The 14,764-nt window shown below is 36.1% G+C and overlaps 1 protein-coding gene across 1 annotated transcript in view; it reads left to right on the forward strand.

Moving 5' to 3' along the window:
- Positions 1 to 13,325, forward strand: part of fam131bb (family with sequence similarity 131 member Bb) — a 51,967-nt gene extending 38,642 nt beyond the window's left edge. Inside the window, exons 5-8 of the mRNA XM_016501389.1 lie at positions 938 to 1,078; positions 4,551 to 4,864; positions 7,173 to 7,430; positions 12,740 to 13,325. Of these exons, the coding sequence (XP_016356875.1) occupies positions 938 to 1,078; positions 4,551 to 4,864; positions 7,173 to 7,430; positions 12,740 to 12,961 (935 nt within the window). The 3' untranslated portion in view covers positions 12,962 to 13,325. The remainder of the gene's footprint in view (positions 1 to 937; positions 1,079 to 4,550; positions 4,865 to 7,172; positions 7,431 to 12,739) is intronic.
- The last annotated feature ends 1,439 nt before the right edge of the window (positions 13,326 to 14,764 follow it).

The raw sequence follows: 14,764 nt of genomic DNA on the forward strand, positions 1-14,764 counted from the left end.
CGGGGCATGGCAAGGGGGATACCCCCCCGTTTAATTAGGAGGTATCTAGACCGCAACATCGCGATGGTCATGTTCCCGCACTGAGAACATGACTCATCCACGAGCGCTGCTTCAGCGTGCTGAAAGCCCAAGCACGAGACACAGCGATCGTGACCGTCAGATGAAGCCAGGAAACGACCACATCCAGAAACGCACGAGCGGGAAGCCATCTTTAAAAAGACGCCCGTCGCTCGTGGAGCTCTTTTAGAATTTGCTCTTTTAGAAAGGAAAAACACTCTTTTAGAGAGAGCGCTGAAGCGCCCAGGGGAGGTCGCGGCGGGACCGCAGAATGGAAGCTGCAGCTCGCCGAGGTTTCAGCAGCCTGGATGGCAACCCCCGCTGACACGCCGTAACACCAACGCCAGCTGTTTTCCAAACACTCGCGGAGATTCGTCTTGTAGAAGGCTCGGCTCCAAAGCGAAAAGCTGATGTGCGTTTGCACGCGCGCTCCTTTTATACCCGCGCTGCAGGGCGGGGTGCGCGTGGCGAAACACGCACGCCAACTGTCATTGGCTTGTTTAGTTAACACTCGAAGGTGATTGGGCTCTCAGGCGAGATCCCAATTCGTCAGTCACAACTGACGTAACGTCGAACGTGACTGACTGAAAGGGAACATTATATATGGTCCAAACACAGGTGGTTTTAGTGGTTGAGGGTCAAATTAATATTAGTCACAAACATATTCCATAATTAGCCAATAACACCGTTACATTCAGAAGTTGAATAGCAATAGCATCAAAATACAAACAAGTATGAATACACAAATTATGTATTCATAAATGTAACTGTCCTGTTCTCACTTAAACTTTCTTATTCTTTCTTTAAAACTTAGCTACAGAAGGACGTTTTGATGTGGTTTTATGGCCAACAATAAACAATGTAATCCTGAATTTGTCAGGTGTGCTTCAGCAGTTTGCAATCTCTGAGGCGACGCTGCTGGCCTGGAGCTCTATGGACGGCGAGAGCACAAGCGTTGGATCTAATCAGGGAAGCATAGCCCACCTGAGCGAGGCCAACCAGGAAAGCATCTCCAGCCGAGGTACTGACTACATTTCCCAGCATGCACCTGCAAGCTCAGAGAATTACTGTACCTCTTCCTACTGCGCTTTAGGCTGGAAATTTAGGAATAAAATCAATTTAGCAACAGAACTTCCGTCTCACAGTGTGAGCTCTGATGAGTGCTGCAATTATTCAGGCAACGTGCTGTCATAAACCACAATTAAACACATTCTCTCAACAACTTAGCTCATCTTTCCTTCTCAGCTCAAAGAATATGTGAAGAAGATATGGCTGAAATCCATGACTAATTCCATAACGACTGAAAAATTAGACATTTTCTTTTGTTTTCCTTTATTTATTTAGTCCAATGCTAAGAGGTTTCTCTAAGAAGAAAGCTTTCCATTGAAAGCCCCCTAGAGTGAGGGTGGGATTGCTATATTGCATTCGGAATGCAGTGCACATAGGGTTTTGAATAAATGAATACCTATAGGTCAGGGACCCGTGACTCTCAGGAGAACAAGAACTAATCCACTGAACAGTTCAGTACAGCCTTACAGACTCACATGAGAGCTCAGAACAACCAAAGCCATCTGCATGCCAAATGACAACATCATTTATGCTAAGGATTTAGCATAAATCAAAAATCTAAACCTCATTTTGCTTAATGAAGTACTGATTAGATGATCACCTCAACCAAATGTTTTTTTTTAATGAGGAAAGGTATAAAAACCACTGCTGTGGTCATCACTATCCTCGTGCAGTAGGACCAGCTGGATGGCAAAAACAGTGTTAGTAGCAACTCAAAAGTATTTGCAATCAAATAATAACTATTGACCATGCCAAAGGAGTTGAAAAGAAAAGTTGAGTGAGGAAAATAAGGGTTCAATTCTGGCTTTACTGGATACAGAGGGATACAGTAAGCATCAGGTTGCTTACATCCTTAAAATTTTAAAGACAGTGATTCATAAGAACAAGGTCAAGCTGTAGACATTAGGGACAACAAAGCTACAGACGGGAGAGGGTGAAAATGACTCTCCACTGTTGACCGCCAAATCATTTGAATGTCATTCAACAACTGTAGGACGACATCAAGTGTCCTAAAAAGAATGGCAAACGGCAGCTGGGGTGAAGTGCACAGCAAGGACGGTTGAAAACAGGGCTGAAAAGCTAGAAAAAAGCCCTTCATCAATGAGAAGCAAAGAAGAGCTAGGCTGAGGTTTGCAAAAGACCATGAGGACGGTTGAAAACAGGGCTGAAAAGCTAGAAAAAAAGCCCTTCATCAATGAGAAGCAAAGAAGAGCTAGGCTGAGGTTTGCAAAAGACCATAAGGACTGAACCGTAGAGGTTTGGAGTGAGGTCATCTTCTTTGATGAGTCCAATTTTCAGCTTTGCCCAACACCTGGTCGTCTAATGGTTAAACGGAGACCTGGAGAGGCCTACAAGCCACAGTGTCTCGCACCCACTGTGAAATTTGGTGGAGGATCTGTGATGATCTGGGGGTGCTTCAGCAAGGCTGGAATCAGGCACATTTGTCTTTGTGAAAGGCGCACGAATCAAGCCATGTACAAGGTTGCCCTAGAAGTAAACTTCCTTCTGCTCTGACAATGTTACCCAACTCTGAGGACTGGTTTTTCCAGCAGGACAACGCTCCCTGACACACAGCCAGGTCAATCAAAGTGTGGATGGAGGACCTCCAGATCAAGACCCTGTAGCATTGCCAGCCCAATCTCCAGACCTGAACCCCACTGAAAACCTCTAGAATGTGATCAAGAGGAAGATGGATGATCACCAGCCATCAAACAAAGCCGAGCTGCTTGAATGTTTGCGCCAGAAGTGGTATAAAGTCACCCAACATCAATGTGAAAGACTGGTGGAGAGCAGGCCAAGATGCATGAAAGCCCTGACTGAAAATCAAGGTTATTCCACCAAATTTCGGAACTCTTACTAAGTTAAAACATTAGTATTTTGTTGTTTAAAAATGAATATGAATTTGTTTTCTTTGCATTAATCGAGGTCTGAAAACACTGCATCTTTTTTGACCAGTTATTTTGACCAGTTGTCATTTTCCGCAAATAAATACTCTAAATGACAATTTGTTTATTTGGAATTTGGGAGAAATGTTGTCCAGAGAAACCGATAATTTTGCAGTGGTCTCTTAATTTTTTCTTTCCTGTCACTTTTGATCAATTTAATGCATCTTTGCTGAATAAAAGTTGAAATTTCTTTAAAAATATATTCTATTCTATTCTATCAAAAAGTATTACTAAAAAAATATTAACATATTATTAACATCAAACTTTTGAAAAGTTCAAACTTTTCAACTGTATCACTTTGGATAAAAGCATATGAATATGAATAAATGTAAATGTACATTACAGTGAAAAGTACTGATAAAAATTTAAAACAAATAAATGACTTTTTGTTTCCCAAAATGTGTGTGCTACTTGTATTTATGCTTATTAGTTTTATAGTATTGCATCATTCCTCTTGAATCACTTGTAATGAAATCATTTGTGAGTCAAGTTGTTTGCTGTAGAGCACAAATCAGTTATTTATGGGGTTTCATTCCAATTAGGATGCTGCCATAGGTCTATAGAGAGAAAAAGGGCAAGAGAAGAATAAACTCAGTGGGCAGTCTATGTACAAGTGAGTGTTATGCTACATTACAAAGCCATTTCCTCGGTAAATAAAGCATCTCATTTCTGCCCTGCCGGAGGGCTGAAATGAGTGAACACTCATTTTTATTTTACAATGATGGCCGTGGGGTATACTGAGGCAAGAGATTTCACAGACAGAAATAGAATGTGCAGTTATTATTATTCAACATTGTTTTATAATCGGATATAATTTAGAAAATATCGTGCCGTTGCATGCAGATGAGGCTGAAAAGTCACAGAATTTGGCTCAAAATGAAAATAATGGAAATTTTGAGGCTTTGTTATGGATGTGGGATCAAATATATTAACATCTGCACATTGTGTCCAATCAAAGCATCATAAAAGTCTTTTTAAGAGCTATGACTATGACATAAAAGTGAATCTAAAAGCAGCCAACATGTCAAATAATATCATTTATTTGACTTCTTTGATTTAATTTGACAACCCTTTATTTGTTTTACTAAAGAATATTTTCCTTTGAAGACTTTAGTTCGTACCTAATCCATATGCAAGACGCTGATCAATAATAATTGTTTATGGCTCTCTGGAATACTTGATTCTGATTGGTTTTGGTAATGTATTTCCTTCATACTGTAACTGTGTTAGTTTAATTTCTCTCATGTTACTCTGGGTTCTCTTTCATCTAACATAATGAAAGAATTTCAACTCAGATCAATATTTCATGTCCATTTATTTATTTATTTGGTAAGTAGCCATATAATAATCACCAGACGACAACTCAGATCAGCACAGGCTGTGAGGAAAATGATCTGAGATTTAGAACTAGGATAAAATATACAGAATGTTACCCTTGAAGTTTGTAATATTTTCTTTCTTTTTCTCTGTCTCTTTCAGACCAGATAGTGCACCATTCTTCTGCAGAGGTGTGGCCTCACAATTACGTCTCCCAGGGTCTTTATTGCCTTTCTTCCTCTGATGCTTGGGAGCCAATTAGTAATGAACAGTCAGGTGTGGCCTCTCCTGCCACCGGTTCATATGTCATGGCTGTCGGGACTGAGGGAGGATATGACCCAAATTCAGCAGCTCACTTCCTGTCACAACAGCAACAGCAGCAGCAGTATCAGAACCAGTTTCAGCAGATCCAGCACCTGCACCAGATCCATCAATACCAGCAGCAACAGCTCCTGCAGTATCAACAACAGCAACAGGTGAGTGAGAACACTACAACTCCCATAAGCCCCTGCAACAATAACAGGTGCTTTACAGGTGAGTCATAAAGCTACAAATCCCATAAGGCCTGTTTCAGACTGCATGTGTAAGCAGTGCGTGAGCTGTGCATTTTTATTTCATCACCCACATTAACAGATCTATTCATTTATTTAAAAGTGCAATTCAGTGACTTGCACCTCCTCTATGATCAGAATGTTTGTAATCCTGAATTCAAATTCATTTTGATTTTTTTATGGGCATGAAGTCAAAAATGTTAGTGTGACACAAGTGTCCAGATATCATAATAAATAAATAAGATTTAAGATCAGTTCTTGAAAAGAAACCATTCAGTTGTTTGACATATTCTTTTATTCTTTTTTTCTTAGAAAAATAAATAAATAAAATATGAAATAATGGTTTAAAAAAGAAGAAAAAATAAAAAGAAAAAATGGTAACACTTTACGATAAGGTCTTATTAGTTATTTAGTTAATTAACTTTAACTTTAAAGGATTTTTTAATCTTTATTAACATTAGTTAATAAAAATAACACTGTTTATTGTTAGTTAATATTAGCTCACGTTCATTAAATAATATTAACAGATACAACTTTTAATTTTAATTAAACATAAACTAAGATGAATTAATCTTTAAAAAGGTTAATAATCTTCAAAACGATGAATAAATCTTATTTGTTAACGGTAGTTAATTAACTAACAAAAAGCAATACACGTTACTGTATTTTTTTAATCTTTATTAACATTAGTTTAATCAAAAACAACATTGTTTATTGTTATTTCATATTAGCTCATGTTCATTAAATAATATTAACGTATACAACTTAATTTGAACAATTTATTAGTAAATGTTGAAATTAACATGAATAATAAATCTTAAATAAAATATTTTTCATTGTTAACTAATGTTAACAACCGGAACCTTAATGTAAAATATTATTGGAAAAATGTTAATAAAACTCGCAATAATCATTTTATAATTTATGGCCATTATGAAATTCTCAACTCACATTATTTTGAGAATAATAGAAATCACATTATTTTTTGTACAAAGCTTTTTTATGTAGCAGAATCTCTGCATCATCATCTCCTGTAATAGTAACAGAGTTGTCATAAAATGTATCTTCCATATGCCATGTGCTGCAACAGATCTTATGCTAGTATCAACAACAGGTGAGTTACAAAACTGCCATTTCAATTAGCATCTACTGCAACGACATCTCTTGCTCTGCTGACTGCAGCATCATGTTGGGGTTGAACAGCACAGGTCCCAGTGGCCATTTCAACAGCAGCACCAGGATCGGCAGTAAAAACTCAATCAGGTTCCATCATTCAGCCTTTAACTGGAAGCCATTGATCGTCACAATAATTGAGGTCTCACTGGATCAAATGGGGAATTAAACACTACAAATCCTATCAGTAACACAATAGAGCACAAGTCGGGTTCTAAAAGTAAATAAAAAAATTTACTAAAAAATAAAAAAAATTATGTATAAACGTTTCAAGACCTACCATGAGCTCTGTGACTGCAAAATGATGATATATGCTTCCGTAGAAGGCATTGTTCACTGTGATTTCAGCTTGATGTTTGATGTTTTTGCCAAAAATGTGCAGCAGTGATTGCCCATTCCCATGAAACATTGCAAATAAAACATCTATTTGTATAAGATGGGGTAAGAAAAAACTAAATTGTCGGATGAAATAGATGGATGGATGGATGGATGGATGGATGGATGGATGGATAGATAGATAGATAGATAGATAGATAGATAGATAGATAGATAGATAGATGATATAATTGTTTTTGCTTTAAGCATAAACCTCACTAAATTTGTTTACTTTTAACTGAAAATTGTCAAATTAAACTCAAGTAAAAGCATTAAAGCATGTTTAGATACTTTTATTTGAAAATGACAAAACTGTACAGTAAGAATGTTTTCTAAATATATGATGATACAGTATAAACATTGTATATGTGTTTGCTTTATAGCAAATATATTATCTAATTAAACTACTGACATATGATCATTATATATACTATAATTTCTGATCAGTTATTGCTATTGTTTTATGAGATGCTTAGTTCATTGCTTATAATATTTTTTAATAAATATGCAAATTTATTTATTTATTTTGTTTAAATCAAAGTTTGTAATTTTGGTTGCTGGTTGGTTTGGTTCATGTGAATTTTTTGGAATGGATAACATGAATGGGAAAAAGAGGCAGCTGAAAGAGTGGCTTGCGCTCTGTTACCGCAATGGAAACTTGAGCTTTTTTTCGGTCTATTTGCAGATCTTGGAGCAAAGACTACAGAGTGCCACTCAGTCTTTACAAGCTACTCCCAACAGCACCATCCACAGCCTGCCTCCCCTCACTCACCCGCCATTAGTGGATCTGTGGGGGGCAGTGCAGACAGAGGCCTATCAGGCAGACATGGTGGGCTACATGGGTATGCCTGTAGCAGTAGATGGAAATCTAACAGCCCCCTCAGAGGAGGTGACGACAGATCACTCACCTTTACTGGAAGCCCAGGAGGAGGAAGAGATCAAAGTGAGTTAATAATAATAATAATAATAAAATAAAACGTGCAGGGGCACTTAAATGACACTTAAGCCAAATATCTGAATGTTTTTGCACTAAAAACAAAATATCAAGTGATATCTGCTAGACTTTTTCTCAAAACTAACTTTTCTAGAAATCTCTTGACCAACTGGTCCCAGCATAATTGTTAGTGTATGTATGAAGTCAGCAATCTCAAGTTTACGCAGACGTCATAACAGAGTAACCACAGGTGTAGTTCATCACATTAACTATGAACATAATCCACTTACAATTGACAACTACACTGAGTCTAAAATCAGTGATGGTGTGGTTAATTAAAACGATCAAAAGAAGTTTTTGTTCATTGCAATAAACCTCCAATAATCTCCAATAAAAGAGCTTTGTGCTTCTGATAGGAAACAAAGCCTCATCTTTCAAATTCTGTCCATTCTATCATGAAATTCAAACAATGAATGCAGCTTTGATGCTTTTAAATGTGTCGAGACAGAACGCTGTAGTGCCACAGTTCAAGCGGCAGCGTCTCTTCAACTTTAATACAAGTTATGGCATGAAATAAACATGAATAGAACAGCATCTCAACAGACAGTTAATATGAAAACATTTTTTTTTTTTTAAATGCTATTTCTGTCAGCAGCTAGAAAATGAGAAGTTTTCTATAACTCCTCTCACTGTTGGAATCAGGTATGAGTCACAGTTTAAATCAGTTCTTACAGCTACAGTGTGCAACTTTTCTAGTGCTGAAGTGTGTAATTTCTGTGCCAGCAGCATCACCAAAAGAAACTGCAAAAATAATGACTGTTTCAGACAGGTTTTTTTAAAACTCCCCCCTGCTGTTATTGGTCAGGCCAATGGATAATCCCGCCCCAACAACAATCAACAATCAGTGCCGTTTTTTAATAATGCGCATGTGCATAAATGTGTAAGGGAACCTATTAATACTTCACCATTCACCTGTGAGTGACATCAATAACAGCAGGCCTATGTTGTTGAACCAGCATGGTTCAAATAATGGAAGTACGACCATGTTACTACAGTTTCGTCATGCTTGGGAGCCAATTAGTAATGAACAGTCAGGTGTGGCCTCTCCTGCCACCGGTTCATATGTCATGGCTGTCGGGACTGAGGGAGGATATGACCCAAATTCAGCAGCTCACTTCCTGTCACAACAGCAACAGCAGCAGCAGTATCAGAACCAGTTTCAGCAGATCCAGCACCTGCACCAGATCCATCAATACCAGCAGCAACAGCTCCTGCAGTATCAACAACAGCAACAGGTGAGTGAGAACACTACAACTCCCATAAGCCCCTGCAACAATAACAGGTGCTTTACAGGTTAGTCATAAAGCTACAAATCCCATAAGGCCTGTTTCAGACTGCATGTGTAAGCAGTGCGTGAGCTGTGCATTTTTATTTCATCACCCACATTAACAGATCTATTCATTTATTTAAAAGTGCAATTCAGTGACTTGCACCTCCTCTATGATCAGAATGTTTGTAATCCTGAATTCAAATTCATTTTGATTTTTTTATGGGCATGAAGTCAAAAATGTTAGTGTGACACAAGTGTCCAGATATCATAATAAATAAATAAGATTTAAGATCAGTTCTTGAAAAGAAACCATTCAGTTGTTTGACATATTCTTTTATTCTTTTTTTCTTAGAAAAATAAATAAATAAAATATGAAATAATGGTTTAAAAAAGAAGAAAAAATAAAAAGAAAAAATGGTAACACTTTACGATAAGGTCTTATTAGTTATTTAGTTAATTAACTTTAACTTTAAAGGATTTTTTAATCTTTATTAACATTAGTTAATAAAAATAACACTGTTTATTGTTAGTTAATATTAGCTCACGTTCATTAAATAATATTAACAGATACAACTTTTAATTTTAATTAAACATAAACTAAGATGAATTAATCTTTAAAAAGGTTAATAATCTTCAAAACGATGAATAAATCTTATTTGTTAACGGTAGTTAATTAACTAACAAAAAGCAATACACGTTACTGTATTTTTTTAATCTTTATTAACATTAGTTTAATCAAAAACAACATTGTTTATTGTTATTTCATATTAGCTCATGTTCATTAAATAATATTAACGTATACAACTTAATTTGAACAATTTATTAGTAAATGTTGAAATTAACATGAATAATAAATCTTAAATAAAATATTTTTCATTGTTAACTAATGTTAACAACCGGAACCTTAATGTAAAATATTATTGGAAAAATGTTAATAAAACTCGCAATAATCATTTTATAATTTATGGCCATTATGAAATTCTCAACTCACATTATTTTGAGAATAATAGAAATCACATTATTTTTTGTACAAAGCTTTTTTATGTAGCAGAATCTCTGCATCATCATCTCCTGTAATAGTAACAGAGTTGTCATAAAATGTATCTTCCATATGCCATGTGCTGCAACAGATCTTATGCTAGTATCAACAACAGGTGAGTTACAAAACTGCCATTTCAATTAGCATCTACTGCAACGACATCTCTTGCTCTGCTGACTGCAGCATCATGTTGGGGTTGAACAGCACAGGTCCCAGTGGCCATTTCAACAGCAGCACCAGGATCGGCAGTAAAAACTCAATCAGGTTCCATCATTCAGCCTTTAACTGGAAGCCATTGATCGTCACAATAATTGAGGTCTCACTGGATCAAATGGGGAATTAAACACTACAAATCCTATCAGTAACACAATAGAGCACAAGTCGGGTTCTAAAAGTAAATAAAAAAATTTACTAAAAAATAAAAAAAATTATGTATAAACGTTTCAAGACCTACCATGAGCTCTGTGACTGCAAAATGATGATATATGCTTCCGTAGAAGGCATTGTTCACTGTGATTTCAGCTTGATGTTTGATGTTTTTGCCAAAAATGTGCAGCAGTGATTGCCCATTCCCATGAAACATTGCAAATAAAACATCTATTTGTATAAGATGGGGTAAGAAAAAACTAAATTGTCGGATGAAATAGATGGATGGATGGATGGATGGATGGATGGATGGATGGATAGATAGATAGATAGATAGATAGATAGATGATATAATTGTTTTTGCTTTAAGCATAAACCTCACTAAATTTGTTTACTTTTAACTGAAAATTGTCAAATTAAACTCAAGTAAAAGCATTAAAGCATGTTTAGATACTTTTATTTGAAAATGACAAAACTGTACAGTAAGAATGTTTTCTAAATATATGATGATACAGTATAAACATTGTATATGTGTTTGCTTTATAGCAAATATATTATCTAATTAAACTACTGACATATGATCATTATATATACTATAATTTCTGATCAGTTATTGCTATTGTTTTATGAGATGCTTAGTTCATTGCTTATAATATTTTTTAATAAATATGCAAATTTATTTATTTATTTTGTTTAAATCAAAGTTTGTAATTTTGGTTGCTGGTTGGTTTGGTTCATGTGAATTTTTTGGAATGGATAACATGAATGGGAAAAAGAGGCAGCTGAAAGAGTGGCTTGCGCTCTGTTACCGCAATGGAAACTTGAGCTTTTTTTCGGTCTATTTGCAGATCTTGGAGCAAAGACTACAGAGTGCCACTCAGTCTTTACAAGCTACTCCCAACAGCACCATCCACAGCCTGCCTCCCCTCACTCACCCGCCATTAGTGGATCTGTGGGGGGCAGTGCAGACAGAGGCCTATCAGGCAGACATGGTGGGCTACATGGGTATGCCTGTAGCAGTAGATGGAAATCTAACAGCCCCCTCAGAGGAGGTGACGACAGATCACTCACCTTTACTGGAAGCCCAGGAGGAGGAAGAGATCAAAGTGAGTTAATAATAATAATAATAATAAAATAAAACGTGCAGGGGCACTTAAATGACACTTAAGCCAAATATCTGAATGTTTTTGCACTAAAAACAAAATATCAAGTGATATCTGCTAGACTTTTTCTCAAAACTAACTTTTCTAGAAATCTCTTGACCAACTGGTCCCAGCATAATTGTTAGTGTATGTATGAAGTCAGCAATCTCAAGTTTACGCAGACGTCATAACAGAGTAACCACAGGTGTAGTTCATCACATTAACTATGAACATAATCCACTTACAATTGACAACTACACTGAGTCTAAAATCAGTGATGGTGTGGTTAATTAAAACGATCAAAAGAAGTTTTTGTTCATTGCAATAAACCTCCAATAATCTCCAATAAAAGAGCTTTGTGCTTCTGATAGGAAACAAAGCCTCATCTTTCAAATTCTGTCCATTCTATCATGAAATTCAAACAATGAATGCAGCTTTGATGCTTTTAAATGTGTCGAGACAGAACGCTGTAGTGCCACAGTTCAAGCGGCAGCGTCTCTTCAACTTTAATACAAGTTATGGCATGAAATAAACATGAATAGAACAGCATCTCAACAGACAGTTAATATGAAAACATTTTTTTTTTTTTAAATGCTATTTCTGTCAGCAGCTAGAAAATGAGAAGTTTTCTATAACTCCTCTCACTGTTGGAATCAGGTATGAGTCACAGTTTAAATCAGTTCTTACAGCTACAGTGTGCAACTTTTCTAGTGCTGAAGTGTGTAATTTCTGTGCCAGCAGCATCACCAAAAGAAACTGCAAAAATAATGACTGTTTCAGACAGGTTTTTTTAAAACTCCCCCCTGCTGTTATTGGTCAGGCCAATGGATAATCCCGCCCCAACAACAATCAACAATCAGTGCCGTTTTTTAATAATGCGCATGTGCATAAATGTGTAAGGGAACCTATTAATACTTCACCATTCACCTGTGAGTGACATCAATAACAGCAGGCCTATGTTGTTGAACCAGCATGGTTCAAATAATGGAAGTACGACCATGTTACTACAGTTTCGTCATGACTAGCTAGTTAACATCTCCAACAAGGCATCATACGGTAGTTAAACAACAAGTTACATAGTTGTATTGGAAATGCATTCCTGGTTGGGTAGATCACACAAAACATTTTTGATGGCGCTACAAAGTTTACACATTTCATGAGAAACAACTTATAAATGACTTAACTGAACTACGGCAAGTGTCGCTAAAACAACTTTCAACAATGATCTGTTTATTTGAGTCCCAAATGTTATATGTTAAATGTTATCCCAACACAAAACCTGTTCAAGTCTCATTCCAGCCACTAAACAAAATTACAAAACAAATGTTTTGAAAGTTGTTTTGTGAATTTGTTTAGTGCCACTGTTGGCACAGAAATTACACACTGCAGCTGTAAACAGGAAATGACATGTACCCAGTCTAACATCCAGCCTCTTTTCCAGGAGGAAGAGGTAACGTTATGTATGGAACCAGAACCAGTAACATTAATTCCATCTCCAGTAACGCAGGAAGTGACCTCGACGGGAGGAAGCAGTCCAGGCCAAGCCCCTGGAGAATTCAGCACAGAGCGCAAGGCGTTTGATGTCTCACCATCTGTAATTGAAGAGCTTGAGGAAAAGGAGGAGTCAGAATCATCATCTGTAGACGTCACAGCAACCAACTAAGTGGCCAGCATGAGACTTAAGCTGGTTAGACATTTCAATCAGCATAATCAAACAATACCAACTCCTATTTCAGGAATCAAACACCATTGTGATGGAATTCAAGTGACTGCTTGAACCCAACATGGAAAAGTGGATGTCTGAAAAAGGAAGGCACAGAATGGGAATGACAAATCCTTGGAACTGGGAAAGGAGAGAAGGAGGAATACTCACCGTGTTTGGAATGGAGTGATAGAGTTGGAGGTATGTAATTCAGGACGATGAATATGAAGAACATTCGCTTAAATATGTGCATGCTTTTACAAGGAGTGTTGGCACTCATTATTCAAAATAAAGAAACTATAGTTAATAAACCATAATGATTATAATAATACTATTATTTTATAAGAAAACGACAACAAAAAATAAATATACAATTGTAAAATAGACAGTAAACACAAGCTTTTTCAACCCATGCCCTTCAGAACATCAGTTCCCACAAAGACACTTATCATAAGAGATCACATACACTCAATACAACACAAATTCTCTCTTTTCCTCTTCGGTTTCCGCCCTGTATACTTCCAAACACACCCCTTTATATGTAAAAGACTGGATTTGGCTGTTTATGTCACTGTTGGGAGAAACACAGGTTCAATACAGAAGTTTCTGTGGTGTAAAACATAAAAATCAATTAACTGAAACCAACCACTCATCTATACAGTTCTGTCGGCTGTTTATTCAATATGTACGGTATTCAGACCCTCATAAACTCAAGCAAATAGATTCAAAAAGTTTGGAGTCAGTACGATTTTTTCAATGTTTTTGGAAGAACCCTCTTTTCACCAGGGCTGCATTATTTGATCAAAAATGCAATATAAAAACAGTAATATTATGAAGTATTATTACAATATAACATAACTGTTTCTATTTTAGTATTTTTCTAAATTGTATTTTATTCCTGTGATGGCAAAGCTGAATTTTCAGCAGCCATTACTCCAGTCTTCAGTGTCACATGATCTGTCAAAATCATTCAAAATCATTATCAATCTTGAAAACAGTTGTGCTGCTTATTATTTTTGTGGAAACCGTGATAGATAGATAATGAATAAGAAAGTTCAAAACAACAGCATTTATTTTCAATAGAAATCTCATAGATATGTCTTTAGTGTTACTTTGGATCAATTTAATGCATCTTTGCTTAATAAAATAATTCATTTCTTTCAAAAAACTTACTGACCCCAAACTTTTCAATGGTAGTGTAAAAACACAAATATATACACCTATACCTGTGATGTTCTCTCATACTGCCATACAAAGGAGAAATGCAGTAACTACAGCAAAACTAGAACTGAGAAAAATTCAATTGGTTGATTTATTGACTGATTTGATTTTCAATTTTAATACTGTTTTGGCTTTGTATGGCAGCATAGCAACGTTTACTCTTCTTAAATTAAGCTAATTATACTGATTAAATCGCCCAAACTCTTACAGACAGCTTTTAACATTTTTAGATTTTATTTGCCACATAATTAGACCCATTATTATTTAGCATTTATTTTAATTTATTTTATATTTCATTTATTTATTTTTAGTTAATTTTTGTAGTAGTAATATGAACTTTTTCACGCGCACACATACTCACGGATATATTTCATACTGGACTGTAACATAGCGTGCTTCCCTCTCTGTGTGTCATTTGGCATGCATGATGTTTGTCAGTGTACTCTGGAGTCCTATACAAAATTGTATAGATATTTGCACTGGACCTCAGTACTCTGAGCTGAGCTTGAGACTGACTCTGTGAGATCTGTGTGTTTAGTGACT

This window comes from Sinocyclocheilus anshuiensis, unplaced genomic scaffold (genome assembly GCF_001515605.1).
Source record: "Sinocyclocheilus anshuiensis isolate Anshui unplaced genomic scaffold, SAMN03320099.WGS_v1.1 scaffold1260, whole genome shotgun sequence".
NCBI classification, from domain to species: Eukaryota; Metazoa; Chordata; class Actinopteri; order Cypriniformes; family Cyprinidae; genus Sinocyclocheilus; species Sinocyclocheilus anshuiensis.